Source organism: Natator depressus, chromosome 15 (assembly GCF_965152275.1).
Source record: "Natator depressus isolate rNatDep1 chromosome 15, rNatDep2.hap1, whole genome shotgun sequence".
Lineage (NCBI taxonomy): Eukaryota > Metazoa > Chordata > Testudines > Cheloniidae > Natator > Natator depressus.
The window spans coordinates 28890986-28913362 of record NC_134248.1 but is presented as its reverse complement, the minus strand read 5'-3'; the positions used below and the strand labels follow the sequence as shown (position 1 = coordinate 28913362).

General features: G+C 46.6%; 2 protein-coding genes across 2 annotated transcripts; one reads left to right on the top strand and one right to left on the bottom strand.

The window, feature by feature from the left end:
* Positions 1-6784: 6784 nt before the first annotated feature.
* UNG (uracil DNA glycosylase) lies at positions 6785-14487 on the bottom strand. The gene is made up of 7 exons (XM_074972342.1): positions 14273-14487; positions 13327-13539; positions 13102-13197; positions 12522-12619; positions 11391-11479; positions 9250-9428; positions 6785-8696 (listed from the first exon to the last, which is right to left on the bottom strand). Exons 1-7 carry the CDS (start codon positions 14363-14365, stop codon positions 8556-8558), a joined length of 909 nt encoding a protein of 302 aa, XP_074828443.1. The 5' UTR covers positions 14366-14487; the 3' UTR covers positions 6785-8555.
* A 2606-nt stretch (positions 14488-17093) lies between these two features.
* Positions 17094-22021, top strand: ALKBH2 (alkB homolog 2, alpha-ketoglutarate dependent dioxygenase). The gene is made up of 3 exons (XM_074972481.1): positions 17094-17769; positions 18550-18748; positions 19565-22021. Exons 1-3 carry the CDS (start codon positions 17499-17501, stop codon positions 19872-19874), a joined length of 780 nt encoding a protein of 259 aa, XP_074828582.1. The 5' UTR covers positions 17094-17498; the 3' UTR covers positions 19875-22021.
* Positions 22022-22377: the final 356 nt, after the last annotated feature.

Below are 22377 nucleotides of genomic sequence, written 5' to 3'. Positions count from 1 at the left end.
GGGTGATTAACCATTGTAACAGACTGTCAAGGGGAGTGATGGATTCTTCGTCTCTTGAGGTCTCCAAATCAAGTGGATACCATTCTAGAAGAACAATGCGGAGTCTGGTGGCACCTTAAAGACTAACAGATTTATTTGGGCATAAGCTTTCATGGGTAAAAAAAACCCCACAAGAAGTGAAGAAGTGGGTTTTTTTACCCACGAAAGCTTATGCCCAAATAAATCTGTTAGTCTTTAAGGTGCCACCGGACTCCTTGTTGTTTTTGTGGATACAGACTAACTTGGCTACCCCTCTGATACTTGGCATTATAGAAGATATATTTTAGTCAAACAGAAGCTGTTTTGAGCCCAGCAACAAGGGTAACAACTGGATGAAATTTGCTGGTAACATACAGGAAGTCAGACTAGATGGTCCCCTCTGGCCTGAAAATCTCTCAGTCTATGAAACCCCATTACTGGTCTTTTTGCACACACAACTTTGTCAAAGTTTTCCTCTCCACTTGGAAGTTTAGTGCAGTAGCTGGTTGTGTACAGACCATAAAAGCCTCCTTATGGAGAGGTAGACAGCACCACATTATGCAGCAATTCTATGCAGAAATTTATGAAGAAACTTCCCTTCTATGCAAAACAGGGTCTCAGCATGCAAATCCTTCGGAATGCTTAAATATAGGGGTCACCGGTGATCAGCACCAACAACTGCTCAGGTAAATTTTTTTTATTATAATAAATGACTTCTTTGCTTATTTTATAATTTCATAGTCAAAGTAAACAAGTGCAATGGATTGCATCAACTGAGTACATGTCCTTTCATTAATCGTGATCCCTGCATCTTTCTGTGCATCACAGGAAATAAACTGAAAGAAAACAAGATGCATTTTGGTGGAATCCTCTTAAAGCAATGACCTGCCTCTTTTCAAACACCACTCACTGACTATTCAGACAAAAATGACATGCCCCCAACCCCCGAAAAATCCTTCATCTGTCCTCTCTGTAGCTCTTTTACATGCAACTTGAATAAATCATTAATATTTAAAATAATGTTTTAAATATTGCTTAGTTCAACAGAAGTCATCAAAATTATTTGCATAAACAACAGGGTTTATTAAAGCAAAGCTGTTGTCATTATAGGTTCAAAGTTGTTGAGATAACGTACAACACCAGGAAGCATTTTGTATGTTTCCACATGCTTAATCAAATTTAAGGCTGGCATTTCTATGATGGAATTAAAAAGGAAAGGTGGTGACATTCTAGCCACCGAAAAGAGTTATCCAAATTCTGTTAAAGTGCACTAAGACACATCGGTGTTGTACAAATCTCAGAGCAATACTAAAGACACTAGCAGGTTCAGTAATTGTAGTATATAAGAATATGGTAGTATTCATTTAAGTAGTTTGTGAGCACTCTTGTGGTACTCTGTTTTCTATGTTTTAGAAGCCATCAGAAACCACTCAGAGCAGCAGTGTGCATTCAACTAGGCCTTGTATTTTTGCATAGAGTTAATAAACATGATTATTTGGGAGTCAATGGTGCCCAAGCAGCGTCCCCTTATTATTTTTGTTACATAATGAGCACAGAACACAACATAGAATCATAGAATCATAGAATATCAGGGTTGGAAGGGACCCCAGAAGGTCATCTAGTCCAACCCCCTGCTCGAAGCAAGACCAATTCCCAGTTAAATCATCCCAGCCAGGGCTTTGTCAAGCCTGACCTTAAAAACCTCTAAGGAAGGAGATTCTACCACCTCCCTAGGTAACGCATTCCAGTGTTTCACCACCCTCTTAGTGAAAAAGTTTTTCCTAATATCCAATCTAAACCTCCCCCATTGCAACTTGAGACCATTACTCCTCGTTCTGTCATCTGCTACCATTGAGAACAGTCTAGAGCCATCCTCTTTGGAACCCCCTTTCAGGTAGTTGAAAGCAGCTATCAAATCCCCCCTCATTCTTCTCTTCTGCAGACTAAACAATCCCAGCTCCCTCAGCCTCTCCTCATAAGTCATGTGCTCTAGACCCCTAATCATTTTTGTTGCCCTTCGCTGGACTCTCTCCAATTTATCCACATCCTTCTTGTAGTATGGGGCCCAAAACTGGACACAGTACTCCAGATGAGGCCTCACCAGTGTCGAATAGAGGGGAACGATCACATCCCTCGATCTGCTGGCTATGCCCCTACTTATACATCCCAAAATGCCATTGGCCTTCTTGGCAACAAGGGCACACTGTTGACTCATATCCAGCTTCTCGTCCACTGTCACCCCTAGGTCCTTTTCCGCAGAACTGCTGCCTAGCCATTCGGTCCCTAGTCTGTAGCGGTGCATTGGATTCTTCCATCCTAAGTGCAGGACCCTGCACTTATCCTTATTGAACCTCATCAGATTTCTTTTGGCCCAATCCTCCAATTTGTCTAGGTCCTTCTGTATCCTATCCCTCCCCTCCAGCGTATCTACCACTCCTCCCAGTTTAGTATCATCTGCAAATTTGCTGAGAGTGCAATCCACACCATCCTCCAGATCATTTATGAAGATATTGAACAAAACCGGCCCCAGGACCGACCCCTGGGGCACTCCACTTGACACCGGCTGCCAACTAGACATGGAGCCATTTATCACTACCCGTTGAGCCCGACAATCTAGCCAGCTTTCTACCCACCTTATAGTGCATTCATCCAGCCCATACTTCTTTAACTTGCTGACAAGAATACTGTGGGAGACCGTGTCAAAAGCTTTGCTAAAGTCAAGAAACAATACATCCACTGCTTTCCCTTCATCCACAGAACCAGTAATCTCATCATAAAAGGCGATTAGATTAGTCAGGCATGACCTTCCCTTGGTGAATCCATGCTGACTGTTCCTGATCACTTTCCTCTCATGTAAGTGCTTCAGGATTGATTCTTTGAGGACCTGCTCCATGATTTTTCCAGGGACTGAGGAACACATGGCTTATGGTCAGTGTTTATATCTGTCACACAATTAAACACGGTTCTATCAGTTTAGCCAGTTTTCCTGTCCTTAACTCATGTAACAACAAACCAAAAGTTCCCATAGACTTCATTTCTAACCATCATACAATTTCTGTGAAAACATTACAACTGCATTTGCAGCAAATTTGCCAAATACTGCTTTTGTTGATTTTTTACATGCATATTGCATACTGCATTTTTCTTATTAGTTAAGACACAAAATAAAAATTGGGGTAATACATTTGTCAGACCAGAAATAAAAGTTCACCTCTGGGAGTGGCATATCCCCAGCTCTTCATAACAAAATAACGGTCGTAGTGATGTGTCACTTGGGGTAACCTGAAGCTTTTTTGTCACATACAATCTGTCAAAACCCAGTTCCTTATTCAAGTCCTGTGTACAAAATGGAAGTGGGGTGGGCACATCATAGCTCACTCCACACTGCTCAAGAACAAAGCTTTGGGTCAGCAAATGAATGTCCCAGTGTTATGCTGATCCTACTACTATACAAGCTCCTTCACAACAATCTGACAGACATGGGGACACCTCACTTGGGGTGACCTGAGACACATTTTGGCACATACAGTCAGTCAAAACCCAGCTCCTTATTCAAGTCTTGTGTAAAATATAGAAGAAAGGTGGAGGCATGCTGCTCAAGAACGAAGCTTCAGGTAAACAAGTGCCATGTCCTTGCTCCTTCAGAAGAGTCTGTCGGTCACAGGGACACATTACTTCAGGTGACCAAAAACTTAGTTTGTCATTTACAGCCAGTCAAAAGCCAGCTCCTTATTGGATTTTTAATCAACAAATAATTAAGTAATTAGAAACTGAATTTTTATCAGATTCAATCTTATTAATTTGATGAAATTGCTAAAAATTTAATCTTACACTGATGTATTTGTAAATAATTTTGGCCTTTGAATAAGGAGCTGGACCATGGATAAGGAGCCGGACCATGGATAAGGAGCCAACTTCAGCTTCTTGTGCAATTTTTCACTGCACTTTTGGGATTCCAAACTCTCCCTCTAGTGGTTAATTTACTATGGTACCTGACAGCTGTTGCTTTCTTTTGGGACAGAAATAGCGTGCTGTCTGGAAAGAAAAGTTTGTAACACACAGCAGGGAGGTCTAATCTTCTTGGGAGGTGAATTTCCATTAAAGTTTCTCTGTTTATCTCAGGATGTGATAAGGAGAAATAAATCCTCACAACGTCATTGCCTTTCTAAGCAAGGAAAATAAACTGTAGCTAATCAAAGGCTTTTAACAAGGTATGAAGGACAAAATCTTGCTTTAGATCACAGAAGAGAGAGTCCGAAGGTATCATCCTAATCCTTGTTTAAGCCACATTATCAAAACCACAAGTCCCTGAAGAGAGGCCCAGGATTAGAGGAGCAGGACTGTGATGCAAACTAGGCCGGAGATACATTTTCAGAGCTGGAAGGGAGTACAAGCCACTGCTCCTAGGACTCTCACCACTCAGTTCACCCACCCTTCTACAAAAAAAAAAAAAAAAAAAAGAATAAATCAAGCTTGGTATGTCAATGGGAAGTTAAACAATAAACGCTCTTCCATAACCCCTAAGCGAGGAGTGACAGATCGCAGTGCAAGTAACAGGCAAGAAAACCCTCAAGTTATCTTCTTCAAAGACCCGTGGCCAGGGCAGAGAGGTTCCTGCTGCTTTGCTTCCCTCTCCCAAAATCAATGCCTCACCGCTCTCCGAACTCCCCCCTTTTGTCGCGCTGCGCACTTAGGGGTTAACTCTGGACAGCCTGGTTCACAAGCCCACCGGTGACAGCGGTTTGAATATTAATCCAGCCTTGCCCCAGAAAGCCCACGGTGAAGGGAGCTCCCTGGCCTCTAGCTTCCTGCCTCCCACGGGTGCGGTGCATTGCCCTCCGCGCTGGGGGCCCTCGGGGGGCTTTGGAAATAAAACTGGAACACCAGACACGTCCAGCAGCCACCAACCCGCCTGGTTCTCCCTGGGCTCACCCCGCGCTGGCCACGGGGCAGGTCCCGGTTTCAAAGGAAGGGGGGAGTACGGGGGTGGGGGAAACAGCGTGGGGGGGCGGGGAGCCCCCGAGCTGTAAACCCTGCATGTGATGGCAACCACGTCAGGCCGAAGTGGGGGGGGGGGCAGCAGCAGCTCTGGGGGAGCAGCTCTGAGGAGCAGGGGGCTTGGCGGACCCCCCCCAGGCCGCGCAGGGAGGCCTTGGGCCTGGCTCACCTGCCCGGGGAAGGCGCTGGCGGCGGCGGCTGCGTGCCGAGGCCAGGGCCAGACCCAGACCCGCCCCCGCCCCCCCGGGGTGAGGGTAGCACCGGGCGGGGGAGTAGCGGCAGCCCGCGCCCCACCCTGCCCGCGGGGCCTGGGGAGGACGCGCCGCCCGGGGGACCCCGCAGCGGGGGCAGCGCCCCGCGCCGGGGTGGAGGCCAGGCCGCACCTCACAAGCGGCCGGCTGCCATGGCAACCGAGGCCGGGCTCCGGGGGGGGGCGCGAAGGGATCCCCGCCCCCGCGCGCCCCCTGACGTCGCGTGAGCCCGGGCGCCGCCGTGCTGGCACCTGGGGGTGGGGGGAGCTCGGGGCTCAGCCGGCGGCTCTTGCCCCGCGGCGCCCCGGGCAGCAAAGCGGCTCCGCGCGGGCCTGGCCCGGGGCGCGGTTTTGTGCGTGGCCGGTCCCCGCGGCCGTGCGCGGAGTTCGCCTTTGCAAAGGCCCAGCGCGGAAAGGCTGGGGGCTGTGAGTGTGCATAGGGCCCCCTCGCACCTCCGAGAGACGCGGCCCCGCGTGTGCCCCGTGCGGCTCCCTGCCGGCGCTTGCCGCGTCTCCGTGAGGCCAGCACGGCGCTGGGGAATTCGGGCACAACGGCTATCCCGCAGGTGTGAAAACAAGCCTGGACACTCGGACCAGTCTGTTTGCATTTCGTTTTGAGCCCAGATCACTCCGATGCGCTCCCGGCTTTCATCCTAAGGTCTCAGAGCACTTTACAAAAGGAAACGCAAACCCAGAGCATTGCAAAGCGACGTCTATGTTTGACACGCTAGCCCGTTTGCAGAGTAACCAGCTCCATGCCTCCTTCAAGCCCTCCCAGCCTGGAGCTGCTGGAAATTCCAGCCACAGTAAGAGTATATAAAACACTGGGAATAGTTCCCCTGGAATTGTACAAATGCCCATAAAAGTTCCCTACACCAGAATTAAGGCCAGGGGCCACGCTGTGTAGTCTAATATTCTCCAGTAGGGGCCGTAGGGAATGTTGCCTAGGGACTGCTGCATGGCCTAATTATTGAAGGATACTATCGAGGCCCAGTTTGGTGAAAGGTGTAAACCTTGCACATGTAAAGCGTTCTGCAGAGGGAAACAACTGATAATGATCTGTACTTCAGCTGCTATGGAGGTGGCCAATATGGGTAATGGGTATATTTCATACAGGTGTTTGGTTTTTGTTCTTAATTTACAGGATGCCAGCTGAGGAAACACTCTCAGAAAGTGATATGTTCTATTTGACTCTTAGAGTAGAAGGAAGATTTAGATGAGGTGACCCATTAGGTTTTATTGTCATTTGAATTACAGAATTTAGAAGTACCAAAAAATATTTTGAGGGGAAAAAACAGGTCTGTGAAAACAGAAAGTAGGATGGAGAAGTAGGAGTAAGAGTTCAAGTTCAAAGATTACTATGTTTAATATGAATTTTTTTTGGAAAACAGGCTACAGCACACTTCTGAGAGAAAACATTTATGATAAGAGGAACTTAACACGGGGGATGCTAAGTAAATGATTCCAGCACAATAGCATAAAGAAAGTAGAATTTTTATTTAAAAACAACACCTTGGTTAAACAATATCTATAGAAAACATAGAATCTTTTCTTTTGTACTAGTGTTACCTCCTGGGACAAAGATTCAGAAATGGCTTCTCCATACATAGGTACTAGTGTAAAATGTACTAGTATAGTACAAAATAAGGATGCAGTTTCACAGAAGGGATACACTAAACTTTTTCTCTACTCAGTGACAGTTAATAGAAAAGAATCAATTAATTCAGAGCTAGATCTGAAATCCTAGAATGTCATCAAGGCCCCACCTTGCTCCCACTGACATCAGGGGGAGTTCTGTCACCAACTTTGTGGGAGCAGAATGAGGTCTTCAATTTCTATTGGAGCCAGCCATCACGGTGGCAAACAGATCCTTTTCTCCATGAACATTTTGCTCACTGTCACTTCCATACAGCAGTTTGCAACATACTGAAAATAAAAAAAATAAAAGGCAATAATTCACTTTGAAGTAGTTGACCCAACTCCTGTAGATCTTACTCAGGCAAAACTTCTATTATTTTCAATGGGAATTTCAACTGAGCAAATATTGCTGGATCAGTATGGCATGAGAAATAGGTTTGCACAATCTAACCAGATGCCAAACAGGGACTATGAACAAGATTGCTCCCCCTTGTGATGTGCTAAAGAACAGATGTATCTTTTCAGAAGAAGGAACTCTGTAACTTTAGAGATGCTAGGCACCTCCAACTTCAGACCAGCTCTGAATGAAAGCAAAACTGTAATTACTGGTGGGAGAAAGGTACACACTGGAGGAGAGGAGGTTCAAAAAAGTGAAATGAAGACAATTCTGTTCATTCATGACTATGAAATGCACAGAACCAATTCTACATCTGAGGTGTCCTGATTTTACTGTACATTCAAACATGTTGAAGAGTGACATGAAATGTTCTAATACCATCCTGAAGGATCACCTTGAAGTTCAGCTGTCATCAGCAGGTACATATGCAGGTGACAAAAGACACGTAACTAAATAACATGAGAATACGTCTTCTGGAAGTCAGGCTGTTGTGGTAGTTAGAAGGAGGTGTTATATGCCCAATGGAACTTTATGGTGAGTTTAATACCATCAAAGTACTTTGCATATGAAAAAGAGAAACATCACTAATATTGGTCACAACTTCCCCAATTGTCTGGGATATCAGCCCTGAAATCCTCAGGGAGTTCAAAGGCGTGTTCAGTAACACCACACATCTAGTCCAGCTGCCTGATAGAAAACAATCGATATCTGGAAAATTAAACTGGATTAAACAGATCTTTAGCAGAACAAACAGTAACTAGCTTTTTTGCTGTAAGAGTATAAAGGTGCTTCCATTTTCCCCCATGTTTAAATCTAGATTTTATGTTTGGATAAATACAGGGGAGAAAATAGCAAATAAGATGTGTTTCACTAACCATAAAAGGGTGCTCACAAGAACTGAATTTCGTATAAGTTTAACTCAATACGAGAATTCCCTATATAGTTCCATTTGAGCAAAGAACAGACATGGTTTTTGGTTTGAGAACAGGCTAAACAGATTTTAGCTTAAAATTTTTTGACAACCTAGAAGTTTCATTATTCTTTACATCAAACTCTAGTTTTCCCCTTTAACATATACAGTATGTAAAAAAGAAAGATACTTAAAAGGTAGCACTTCTGCAAAGTAGGCCATTTTGTTTTTCAGTTAGACCAAGTCTAAAGAATAATTCTCATGCCAGCCCAATTTTTCAAGAATGGGATGATCCTTGATAGAAGGGCTATTTCAGGTTACACTCCCCAGTTCACGTTTGTAGCTCAGAGTGCTTTCCAGTCAATGGGCTTCTTGCCAGACTTCTTCAGCAGTTCATTGGTTTTAGAGAAATGCCGACAACCGAAGAACCCTCTGTGCACAGAGAGAGGCGAGGGATGGACAGTCTGTAGAATATGGTGACGTTTCTGGAAGAAGTTGGAAATAAGAATGAGAAATTTTGCAGGTTTTCAGATCCTAGATGGAGGTTGCTCATCTGTGCTATTATCAAATACAGAAATGAAATTGCAAGTATCTTTTCATTATTCGAGTTAAAAAAAGAGCACATAGGTTTGCCATGAAGCCCAGGCTTTCTGCACTCAATAAATGGCTGCATTTCTAACAAACAGCAACAAAGAGTGTAAGATGTTCTGGGAAGTTTCCTAGGGGAGATGAACTACACATTGTAATGTTGAGGCTCTTCACACAACAGTATCTTAACTTCTTCCACACTGATTGTTCTTGTTCCTAGAGGATAAGCACTCTTGGAACAAAAAGAGGTGACAGAAGTGGACACGCACAGTGGACAGTGAACTTGAGACCCTTAACTGTCTACTTGCCTTTTTAGTTTAATAGTAGGCAGCAGCAACCAGTTTTTCCACTTATGACCAAAAGCCCCCTGTGGATGGCATCCTATGAAAATGTCCCAAGTGAAGCAAGAAGCAATAGGACTTCTAGAAAGATGGAAGAATTAAACCATACCCTGTCAATAGAGCTGCCTTTCTTCTGTGCATACGCTCCCCACAACATGAAGACAAGTCCATCCAAATTATTGTTTAGCCAGGACACCACTGCATCAGTGAATTGTTCCCAGCCTTTGTCCTTGTGTGAATTAGGTTGGTGTGCTCGGACTGTGAGGACAGCATTGAGCAAAAGTACTCCTAATCACAAACAAGACATGAACATATCAGTGTGGACAGAGAATACATGAATTAGTTTGCAAAGTAGTAAGCTCTCTTCCAGTCTTTTGCTCGATCTGCAATGGTAAAAAAAAATCATTTAATCTTTTGTTCACGGGAAACTATCGATAAGAGATACCAGTACAGAGTTTTCAAACAATCCATTTGTCGAAGCAGGGAGAAAATAAGTCACTAAGAAACCCATTTAAGAAACAGACCCATTTAGGGGCTAAATATAGTTCCTGAAAGTTAATAGTGCTTTAATGGAGTTTTCCTTTAAAATTACAGCATGCCCGCATAAACAGATTTACTACTATAATGCTGAGTCAGTAGCATTAAATCATAGGACTGGAAGGGACCTCGAGAGGTCATCTAGTCCAGTCCTCTGCACTCATGGCAGGACTAAGTATTATCTAGACCAGCCCTGGCAGGTGTTTGTCCAACCTGGTCTTAAAAATCCCCAATGATGGAGATTCCACCACCTCCCTCGGCAACTACACAGCAGCCAAGCACAATTAAAAAAAAAAAAAAAAAAAAAAAGCGAAAGTAAGTAAGTAAATAAATAAAAAGGATGCTATTTCACTCACTCCTCAAAAAGCTATTCCCCCAGGCAAATAGAATTTTGCAAGAGTTATTATAGAGAATACACCTCAAGAAAAATTTTAAACTCTTATCTTTGTTAAAAAGGCCAGCACATTGCACATGTGATTTGTCGGGAGAACATGAAGACAATTATGTAGGTGTAAGGTCAAGGCTGACATGGTTAAGCTGTGCATAAGCACATGCTCACTTTTTACATGCTTCGACTCAGTATTATTTAACCGCTTTACGAACATTAAAAGGCTGGGGTTTTTAAATGGTTCCTTTTAATAAATCTCAGCCAAGTAGTTTGGAAAGTACCAATAGATCAGGGGTGGGCAAACTACGGCCCCTGGGACCCTCCTGCCCAGCCCCTGAGCTCCTGGCCTAGGAGGCTGGCCCCCAACCCCTCCCCTGTTGTTCCCCCTCCCCACACAGCCTCAGCTCACTGCTCCGCCGGCGTGATGCTCCGGGCGGCAAAGCAGTGAGCTCCTGGGGCAGTGCAGCTGCAGAGCCCGGCCTGACCTGGTGCAGCCACAACGCCAGCCACCGGTGCTCTAGGCAGCGCGGTAAGGGGGCAGGGAGCGTGGGGCGGGGTTTGGATAGAAGGCAAGGGAGTTGAATGGGAGCAGGGGTCCTGGGGGGGGACAGTTGGATGTGGCGGCGGGGGGCAATGAGGGGCAGGGGTTCCGGTGGCAGTCAGGGGACAGGGACTGGGGGGGTGGATGGGGCAGCAGGGGGCAGTCAGGAGCAGGGGTTCTGGGGGCAGTCAGGGGACACGGAGGGGTGGATGGAGCAGGTGTCCCGGAGGGTCCACCAGGGAACAGGAAGGTTTGGATGGGGTAGGAGTCCTGTGGGGGGCCATCAGAGGGGTGGATGGGGGTGGGGACCGGGCCCACACCCCCCTCCTCTAACAGGCCCTCCATACAACTTTCAAAACCCGATGCAGCCCTCAGGACAAAAAGTTTGCCCCGCCCCTGAGCTCAATTAGCATTGCTACTACAACCTACTCACTGAGGAGGAAGATCCCCACTTAGGCCGTGTCTACACTTAAAAGCTTACAGCAGCACAGCTGTACTGACAGAGCTGTGTTGCTGTAAGAGCACTCAGAGCCGCGTTATGCTGACAGGAGAGAGCTCTCCCTTCGAAATAATAAAACCAGCTCAACGAGCGACGGTAGCTATGTCAACAGCAGAGCATCTCCCACAGACATAACACTGTGCACAAGAGCGCTTATGCTGGCAATACTTATGCTGCTCAGAGGGGTGGTTTTTTACACCCGAGCGACAAAAGTTTTGCCAACGTAACTGCTAGTACAGACACAGTCTAAATGAAGAGCCCAGGAAGGATGAACGGATTGATTACCTTGCTTGGCCCACCCAGTTAGATCTCCATGACCGGGATGGGTGAAATCTTCTATGTCTGCAGACAGCTCTTTGTAAATATTTTCTAAACTGCAAACAAAAATAATGGAAGAGATTTTTAGAATATTTCTGTGAAATTATCAAACAGACAAGTTAATGATTGTGTATATTACAATTGGAACTTTTACCAAGAACTAAAAAACTGAACTCCCATTTAGGAAAGTTATAGTCATCTGATGTGTATGACAGGTCCTTTTCTTCACCTCTCCCTTTAATTTATACCAAGTCCCTGATCCTGCTAACTTTTATGCAAATGCTTACTGAAGGCAATGGGACCACACTTCTGCTTAAAGTTAAGCATCTGCTTAAAGATTTGCAGGATGGAGGCCTGAGTAAATAGGGCCACAGAATGGTGTCTGTATGCAGTATAGGAAGACAAGCAAATTTAATCCAATCCATTTAGAAAATAAAGACCTTTGTGAAACCAAGACAAGAATGGTTCTTCTGTGCCATCAGGCTGCAGGCCATTCCTGTGTAAAACCCTGACAGTACAACTGGATCTGCATGGAAACCCAATTTCATAGGTTTGGAGCCTAAATCCGTGGAATACATCACCACCTTGGAGGAGCCAGAAGTCTATCTAGAATTCATCCATTTATTTTTGCAGTAATTCTTTCCCAGAAAGCTCTGGGTGCAGTGGTACGTGCCTGTAATCCCAGCTACTTGGGAGGCTGAAGCTGGCAGATCTGGGCTGTGCTGCACTATGCCAATTGGGTGTCTGGTGCCACAGACAGCCTGTTCAGCGGGTAGCTGAAGGACTGGCTAGAACAACATGAATGATGTGTTGTGATTAGTGCTCTCTCTGTGAGTACTGATGGACCCATTGATCAAGGTGATCTTTCCCACAAAGCATACACCTTAAAATTCAATATAAGTCACTCTTCTGATACCTTTCTGCTCCCCAACAAGTAAAAATACTCGGTCATATGTTATAAAATTAATTTTTTAGCAAATCACAAAACAATTACCTCAAAGGCAGTCAGAAAGGCAAAGTCACAAACAGCTGTATGTTTATAAATAACCTACCTAGTAAACAGTGGCAGATTTTTAAACAGATAAAGCATAACCATACCTAGGTGGAGGTGGAACAGGTCTCTGGACGCTAAAGCAGAGTCCATGAGCTTGACTGGGTCCATGATAAGGATCTTGTCCCAAGATGACAACCTTTACCTGAACACAGACACTAATTAGTACTGATAAGCCAGCAATATTTCTTAATATTTCAAAATATCTAGTACTTAATATATTGCTACAAAGCAAAAATTTCTAGATCAGAGCCAAGCTGCATCTGAAAGAAAGCAGTGCAGAAACGGGGAGGGCCCGGGGAAAAGAGGCCAAGAAGACAGCTAAAGTTTTTAAGAGCATTATGTTGTAGTTATGGATGGAAATAACCAATGTATAAATCCGTATTTCAGTATCTAGATGAGAAAACAGGGGCAAAGTATACAAACGCTACAGGAGACAAAGCAGGGTTCACATCCTAAAGCACATCCTAAACTTTCCAGGGAGAAAACCATGAAGAGTCGAACACATGCGTGGCATCCTGGAGCCTGATTGCAAATGCAGCTTTCATCGTATTATCAGAAACATCAGAAGGCGGCAAATCCTGACTCTCTCCCCGGCACTGCAGGGGTCGCCCCAGGGACACTTACCTCTCGGATGTCGCACATCTGCGTCCAGGTGAAGACTTGCTGCGGCGGTGGGTAGATGGTGTGACGTTTTCGCTCGTCTGCTACAAATGCCGTTAGCTAGAGGAAGCAGGGTGGTGCGCGGTCAGTACAGGCAAGGGAGAGCGGCGGGCACCGGCCAGCTACAGAGGAGCTGCCACAGCAAGACGCTCCTCCCCCGGGCAAAGCCTCCCGAGCTCACTCACTCACCTGGGAGAAGTAGGGCTTAGTGAACTCCCCCGCCACCGGCCGCCTCCAGCCCTCTCCGAACCCCGCGGGGACGCTCCGCGAAGCGAGTCTCTGCAGAGCCGCCTCCTTGTTCCTGCGGATCCGCTCCAGCTGCTCGGGGCTCAGCGGAGGGGAGCAGGGCGAGGCCTTCCCCGATTCATCTTCCACCGGCTTCTGCTTTTTGGCGACGTTGGCCTGGCGGTCGCGACACAAGAGACGGCTACAGGGGGGGCGCAGCACGCGGCGGCCCGGCCCCGCGCGGAGAAACCAGGTGCAGGCCAGCCCCATGGTGGAGGGAGGGGCGTGCCGGGCCGGGAGGACGCAGCTCGCTCCCAGCCACCCCGGGGTACCGCAGGCGAGCTGCTGTAGCCGGAGCGTCCGGGCCCGAGCGCAGTGGAGACCGCTTAGGGCCCCCAGCCTGGGCGGGGCTAAGTCACAGCTGCGCCCTGCGCCGCGCAAACATGTGGCTACTTCGCGGGAAAACAGCGCGTGTTTCCCCCTGGGAGCGCCCTTCCTATTGGACGTTCAGTCACAGAAAGCGCACCTGGCACTCTAGCCGCGCCCTCCCGTTCCTCATTGGGCGCTGGCAGGGCCACCGCTCCCCTTATTGGCCCCTTGCTATGAAGACCCGCCGACTGACCTCCCCGCGTTATCAACCCCGCCCAGTCACACTCCTCCGATTGGACACGGAGAATAGAAAACAGCTCCCTACTGGCCAGTGACTACCGAAGTCCCGCCCAGTTGTCTGGCCCCACCCCTCTCCCAGCTCTGCGCTCCCATTGGACCGTGGGCCACGGAGAGCCCTCCTATTGGTCAATCCCCCAAAGCGGCGCCGCTTTGATCGGCGGGACTTTTAAATAAGTTGTGCTCCGGGCTCGCCGCCTCGCCTATCCGGATTGCCCCCGGGTCCCGCCCGGCCTCTCGGTACCTCAGCGTCCCCGCCCTGCTCCGGGGAGCGCTCCCGCTTCCTCGGCGGCGGCGCCGCGCGGAAGAACGAGTGCAGCGTCTTCTGGCCGATCATGCCGGCGGCGGGTAGGCTCCGCGGGTCCGGCCACACACGGGACCCGGCGGCGGTCCGGCCAGCCGGGGACAGGCGGCCTCTTCCCCACACGGGAGCCGGCAGCGGCAGTGGCCGGCGGCTGCCTGGCTGAAGGACTGCCCGAAATTGGCGCCAAGCGAGTGCGCATGCGCGGGGAGGGGGGCATGGGCATAGCACGTGCAAGAGAAGGTCCCTGGACGCAGTCAGCGCGTGCGCATTAGGGCAGTCTCCTCCCCCGCCCCTCAGAGCCCTCACGCACGTGGGTAGCAGGCCACGGTTTTCATTCCCAGTTCCCGTGTGGATCTAGCCCCCCTGCCCACGCTCAGTGACTCACCCCGCCCTCCTTTGGGTCTGTCCTGCTCCCTCCTGCTGTGTGTATCCCACCTGTCCCCCACACTCCCCTCTGGCACCCCCATGCACCCCTCTCCCGCCGTTCTCCTGAGGGGTTCACCCCCGCTTCATAATCCAGGTGCTGTGTGGCCTGCAGGCAGATGGGGTGGAAGCAGCACTGAGGGGGGCAATGACAGAGCATCGGGGGGAGGCGGGCTGCACGGCCCGTAGAGTGCCCAGCCCCATGGGGCCCTGACCCTGACAGCTCTTTGGGTGCTGCAGTGATAGAAACGGAAGAACTGGGCCTGAATAAAGCAGGGGGATGACACCAGGAAGGGACACGAGCCTCAACTCCAAAGGGACTGCCCAAGTAGTGGAGAAGCTAGTTCTGCCCTCTGAAAGCTTTGGCTGTGCTTGTGTGGTTTGTCATCCCAAGAAGGCAGAGCGAACATGCACGCTTCTCCCCTCTATTCTTGCAGTCAGCCTTTGTCCATTCCCAGCCTGCCCTGATCTTGTTTTCAAACTCAGAAATTGGCACTTTAAGGCTGGCCACCACATCTCTCCGTAGCTTCAGTGCAGTGCAACACAGGTGGGTTTTGATGGATCAGAACAAGGGCTATTTGGCAAGCAAAATAAAATAACTTAACTCTTTCATGACAGGTTCCTCAGAGCTCTTTACAAATACTAAGTAACTCATCTTATCATCCTGTCAGAGGAAGCTGAAAAAAATCAACAGGGACTTGTGTGCATTACAATTAAAGTTTATTATTATTGTTTATATGACTGCACCTGGTTAGTAACCTCAACACATTAGGGCCTCATTGTGCTAAGTATTATACAGATGCTGCCCCTGCCAACCCTGAGTTTACACTCTAAATAGAGGAAAGTGACTTACCCAAGGTCATCCAGCAAGTCAGTGGCAGAGCCAAGACTAGAACCTACATCTTCTGAGTCCTAGTCTATCTCCTTATGCAGTAAACCAGGCTGCCTCTTAAGTTGTGCCAAAGACACTAGGGGTCCAGAACACCATGGCCCTGTCAGTACAACTGTGAATAGCACTTGCACCTCAGTTTCGTTCCATGCATGCCCCTCTTCTGCACTGTCTCCCTCTCCTTTGCATTTAACCGATCCCCTCCTAAGTACACCTACACCAAAAATAAATAAATAAATATTTAAATATGGTACTAACATGGCATTTGCCACAACCCATCATTCACTCTGCTGGTGTGTTCTACCCCTTTTCCCACCCTGAATCTATCTGGTCTGTTTAGATTGTTAGGTCTTTGGCATAGGGACTGTTTACTATTCTGTGTTTGTACAGCACCTGACTATGGGCCTCATTCTTGATTGGCCGTCAGGCACAACTTTAATAAAAATGATTAATAATATAACTGATGTGGGATAAATCCCTCATTTGGTCATTTCGTTAGCAAAGGAGTGAACACACATGTGACATGGATCCTGGAATGCATGCATGAAATGCAGCCTTAAATTTTCTAGGCCAGAACACTAGGAGCTGTGCTATAATGAGTGTTTACTAAGCCATACACATTACAATAAAAGTAGATTTCAGAGTAACAGCCGTGTTAGTCTGTATTCGCAAAAAGAAAAGGAGTACTTGTGGCACCTTAGAGACTAACCAATTTATTTGAGCGTAAGCTTTCGTGAGCTACAGCTCACTTCATCGGATGCATACTGTGGAAAGTACAGAAGATCTTTTTATACACGCAAACCATGAAAAAATGGGTGTTTACCACTACGAAAGGTTTTCTCTCCCCCCACCCCACTCTCCTGCTGGTAATAGCTTATCGAAAGTGATCAAGGTGGGCCATTGTAAGGAGAGTGATCACTTTCGATAAGCTATTACCAGCAGGAGAGTGGGGTGGGGGGAGAGAAAACCTTTCGTAGTGGTAAACACCCATTTTTTCATGGTTTGCGTGTATAAAAAGATCTTCTGTACTTTCCACAGTATGCATCCGATGAAGTGAGCTGTAGCTCACGAAAGCTTACGCTCAAATAAATTGGTTAGTCTCTAAGGTGCCACAAGTACTCCTTTTCTTTTTACAATAAAAGTGCCATTGAGTTTTGTAAAGCCTTATATGAAGCCCTCAAAGCCACACAAAATAAATAACATTGTTTGGCCCAGTCACCTGTTAAACAGGGCTGTGTACACTTATGATGCATATAAATAATGTGGTGGATTCAGTAAGCAGGCAGATAGTGGTTTCTAATCATTTATAAATGATTCTAAGAAGATCCAGTAGGTGGTGCCAGGGGACCTTGCTACAAGCTTTGCAGAGCACAACAATCGCTTGGCTGGGAGAGCTGAGCAAGGGTGGAACATTTGGCTCACTGTCTCAGACAGGAAGTAGTGGGAGGGAAGTAGCTATTGCTGCTGGAAATGAGGCCTGCCAGAGCTGTCTCTGTAGCCTAGATGCTTTTAGCGAGCTGAGGGCCCAGCCAGTTTCAGTGGAGTCCTAAGTAATGATCTGTCTGACCTTAGGAGCATTGCCCAGACTGAGGATTACCCTGGAATAACCGAGTGCATTGGAGCCGGTACTCCATTCCGCAGAGGTACAGCGATCCCCCATCTCAGTTAGGATTCACATTAAGGTATTTTTAAGTCTCTGTTACTTGGGAGCAAGGATTTTACAGGTGTGTTTCAACGAAGCATTTAAAATTTCCCAGGACACTGTAGTTCCACACAGCCCAGAATCTAACAGAGTGAAATCCCATCAGGCCCTTTATTTGCAGGCTGATGGCTGTTTCTTAGGGGCAGCTAGGAATGGATAAATTCTTGGTCAAAAGGCCTTCCCCATGCAAGAACAAACAAGAGCCCTTAGAGATGAAGGGAGGAGAGCTGGACTGTATGAGAGATGGGGGAGAGAAGAAAAGGCCCCGGTCAGAAATGCCAGGTGCAGATGAGTTCTTGGTGCATTCTCCATGGAAGCAAATCCGGGCTGAGGGTCTGAACTGCGATTACAAGATCCTGTTCGGCAAAACTGAGGCTGACAAGATTTTCCAGGAGCTGGAAAAGGAAGTGGAATATTTTGAAGGTAAACAGACTAACGGACCTAATGTCTCTTCCATCTCTAATTGCCATGACAAATTCTGCCTTATGACTTCAGTGCAGGATTGGATAGGTGGGAGGAAGTTTTTACGCATAAGGCCCAAGCCTGCATGCAGTCTGCACACTCAGACTCTTACTTCTAAGTGGATTCCCATTGGCTTTAATGGGATTAAAGATCCCAGTGGGTAGATGTGTTTGCATGATCAGGTAAGTGGCAAACGTAGGCTCTGATCCTTCAAATATACATATGCTTAACATTAAGCACATAAATGCAGTGGGCTCACTCACATTCTTAAGTTTATGCGTGATCAAGGCCCCAACATGAAACATGTTTCATGCAAAACACATGAAAGGTGAAAGGATTCAAGTTTTTAGCTCTGTTATTTTACAGTTATTCCCTCCCATTCAACAACAGGGAGTGACGTGGGAGAAGCTCAGACCACTGTGCTACTTCCATCCCTCATGAGGAGTCTCATACATGTAGATCTCTAGTCTTAGTCAGCTTCCCGTCATTTTTCTGGACAGCAACACTTAAAAACTGAGGGGTTTTTAAGCTAAGATGTGCAGTACCACTTAGTTGCATTGTCATTCTAAGTCACACTCAGAGCAGCTGCACAGCAAGGAATATGTTGTACTCTGCTCTGCAGAGGGAATGATTGATAATTGCACTTGACGTAACTCTAAACTTAAAAAAAAAACACTGCTACTTAGCTATCTAAAAGGAGGGCAAATTGGTCTTGACTTTCCCAAACTCTTATTCAAACAGGTGATCTTACCAAAGTGCAAGTGTTTGGCAAATGGCACAACATCCCAAGGAAGCAGGTGACATATGGAGATCCTGAGTTAACATACACTTACTCAGGTGTTACCTTTTCTCCTAAGCTATGGATCCCAGTTCTCAACCGTATCAGAGAGCGCATCACCCTGGCCACTGGACACACTTTTAATTTTGTTCTTATTAACAGGTAACATTTGATTTCTGATGGCAGTAAGCATCTCTCTGTTCAAGCAACAATTTGATTGTAGGACATTTTACTAATCAGGTATCATTAAGCAGTTATTCGCCACTTCATTTTACCCTCGAAAAGGAATTTGTGGATATGCAACTTCCAATTTAGCGTTAACTAGCTAATAGAGTACTTGAAAGCATTCAAAAAGCTAAGCTCTTTCTTTAGTGTCTGCATTGTAGTATCTAAATGGAGATAGTTCTGTTACAGCTGAATGATTAAACACCGGGGACCCAATCCTATGTTCCTTGCACACCTGTTGAGACAAGGAGTAGGCTCAGCTGAGTGGCATCCCAGTGACTGCAAACCAAGCAAAGAATTGGTGTTTAAACTGGGTTATTTTTGAGGAGGAAAGAGAGAAGTTAGGGAGGGAACCTCTCTCCAAGATATGCGTTTGTCTGAAACAATGTGGCATATTTTCAATGTGTTCTGCAGAAGCATAACCAAGTCACGGGAAACTCTCTTCCATTCAAGCCCTGCACAGAATGCACATTTGTCTGTGAGGCTAAGGCAGTTACGTTTCAAGGGAGCCCCTCAGTCTTTCCCATCCAGATAACCAACTCGCAAGCGTGTGGGTCAGTTTTGTGTGGTAGAAAAGCATCCAGGAGGGTGAGAATGCTAGACTCATTTGTGACTAAATTAAGATTTGAACTCTGGTTTCCAGTAACAGTCTCCATGTGTGGGTATAAAAAATAAATATGCTGAAGTAAAGCAGTGTCTTGGCATACGCTTGTACAGTTGATGGAAGAACTAATTTAATCCTCCCCCTCACAGATATAAAGATGGCTGTGATCACATAGGCGAACATCGAGATGATGAGAGAGAATTGGTTCCACAGAGTCCCATCGCGTCAGTGTCCTTTGGAGCCCACAGAGACTTTTTCTTCAGGCATGGTGCTTCCCGTGGGAAAAACGCCTCATGCCACATCGAGCCAGTCAAGCTGCAGCTGGCCCATGGCAGTTTACTAATGATGAACTACCCCACCAACGTGTACTGGTATCATAGCCTGCCCACCCGCAAGAAGGTGCTAGCCCCAAGAATCAACCTGACATTTCGGAAAGTGATGGCTTTAGCAAAAAAATGAAGTTATTTAACAACCTGACGTCTAGCTTTAAACAGCCCCTTTTACCTCTGAAAATGAGAACTTTCTTTCCATGTCATAAGTCGATTTCTCTTTCAAACACTGCCTTTTCCTTTGCATATATAGCAAGAGATAGGAACCTTGCTGTGATGCAAGCTTTGTCACATGAGTGTATTTAAATTAGGAAAGCAAACGGGGGGAATAACATGCAGTTGTTTAGATACAAATATGGCAACCACTTGATCTTGGATGTCAAGATTATATTCCTACAGCCAAGTACTACTGTAGACTGATAGTATATTTTTCGAATGCTATTCTCCTTGGTTCAGAAGGGAGGTTTATTTTTAAGCCCATGGTAGTCCTATCAGTGAGTATGCCTTGTTTTTTGTTTTTAAGTCTCAAATGTGTACAGCTGCCTACTAAATACTAATGTACCATAGAATGTAATAATTCCCAGTAAGTCTGAAATGTATGGGAGCGCATGACTGCTCTACAACTGAGTCATGTATATTTTTTAGATAAAAATAAAAGATTCTTCTACAAGAAGGGAATGCTGATTGTTTAAATGACAAACTTCCCCTTTACAATTTGATTGTAACTGGTGCAGGTTTGGAAACAGGACTGCACAGTTCTGGAGCGTCTGAAGATATATACCAACAAAGCAACAAGAACTGTTACTTATCTTACAGTAACTATGGTTCTTGGAGATGTGTTGTCCAGATGGATTCCACTTTTGTTGCGTATGTGCCTGAGATTGAATTCTTTTGGCCAGCAGTGTCCCCTGGGATTGCACCTATTCCATAGATAACCTCACACACCGACCTCCCGAGGGCAGAAGGGGATAAAGCAGGCCTTCCTCAGTTCCTTCGCCAGTACAAATCCAGGAGGTATAAGACGTCATCATGAAGCCCTGCACATCAGTGGCAGTAGTCATTAAATATGCTGCCATATTAGATGGGTCTAGAGCTGCCTGCAGAGATGTTTGGCCCACTAACTACCCCTCAGACAGTAGGGGACTGTGCTGTGGAAGCTTCTCTATGAATTGTGACACCTTGTCCCAGTTCAGATAGTTGTATTTTGAGAGCAGTGCCTGATAACTGGAAATTTGCATCTGGAGACTAGCTGAGGAGTTAGAATAAGTCAAGCTTCGTAGGATTCTTGTTCCTACATCGTGTCTTTGGATGCCCCTGTTGCTTAGATCTTTCATCTATCGCCGCCACCACCACTAGTGATCCAGGGGTGGGGTGATACTGTAAACATATTCTAATCTCAGAGGGTAACTGATAGCACTTGTCAGCTCTTTTGGAAGTAGATGCCACTGATGCTAGGATCTGTCACAACTCCTTAGTTGGTTCTAACAAGTAATGTACATGACAAACCTACCAGGCATGAAGGAGTGCAGGAGGCCTAGTAATGTGTGACTTTTCTTGTACAACCTCCACTAGAATCTCTGAATTATCTGCCATGCATTTTGGAAGGCCTTGAAGTTAGCTGGCTGGCTAGGAGTAGGAGTGACTGCCTCATCTGGTGAGGAGGAAGAAATTTCTGTTGGGAACAGCTGATCTTTCACCTCCTGATGCTATTCTTCCTCACTGCTCTCTTCTTGTTGTAGGATGTGGGTTTGCACCAGCTAACCCTGTTGAGTAGATCTCTCTTGTCTTGGAGGGAGATTAATTCTAGAGGGGGTAGTAGAAGGTGATCCTAGGTTACATATGCTAGGGAGCCCAAAATGGCCAAGATTGCATGCTGTTATAATACAAGGCTGGACACCACATGGGTGGAAACCATAAGGAATGTTCTCTATGAGATCCCGGAATCCTGTGCTTATTAGGGTGACCCATGACTTTCTATCAGACCAGTGATGCTCAAAAGTGTGAAACTGAGGTGCAGAGGAAGACCATCTTCCTTACTATGTGAAGGAGAGAAAGAAAATGAATACTCTTCCTCATGCTGGGGAGCTACCCTGTTAGGTATCATAGGATCCTCCTGCAACGCAGACTTAACAGGTGAGTTTATAGGTACCGTGGTAGATTAGAAGTTGGTACCAAGACAGAAGCACCTCTATTGACTGATGAGGATAGTAGGGGTGAGTCTCGTTGCTTGGTTACCATAAGATCACTCGGTACTGAGAATGTCTTCAGAGCCAAGTAAATCTGTACTGGAAACATCTGCACCATAGAGTCTGGTGTCAAAATCATGGGCACCAAGGTTATCCATACTGAGGATTTGGTAGCTGGGAAAATGCAGACCAGAGTTTCAGGTGCCATCTCTAGTACCTGATGTTCAGCTAGTTCTGAGGTGTCAGAAGGACCCGGTCTGGGCTGTGAACTGCCTTTTGGCTGAAGGCATGAGCTGATTCAAAACCATGGTGGGTTTTGTCTTACTGCGTACGAGGGTGGGTGACCCTTGCCTGTGCTTGTCCTTGGAACAATGCTTCTTCCTACCCGTTTCAGACAACGGCTGGGTGGAGGAATGCTTGTCTGCTCTGCCATACCCAGTAGCAGAA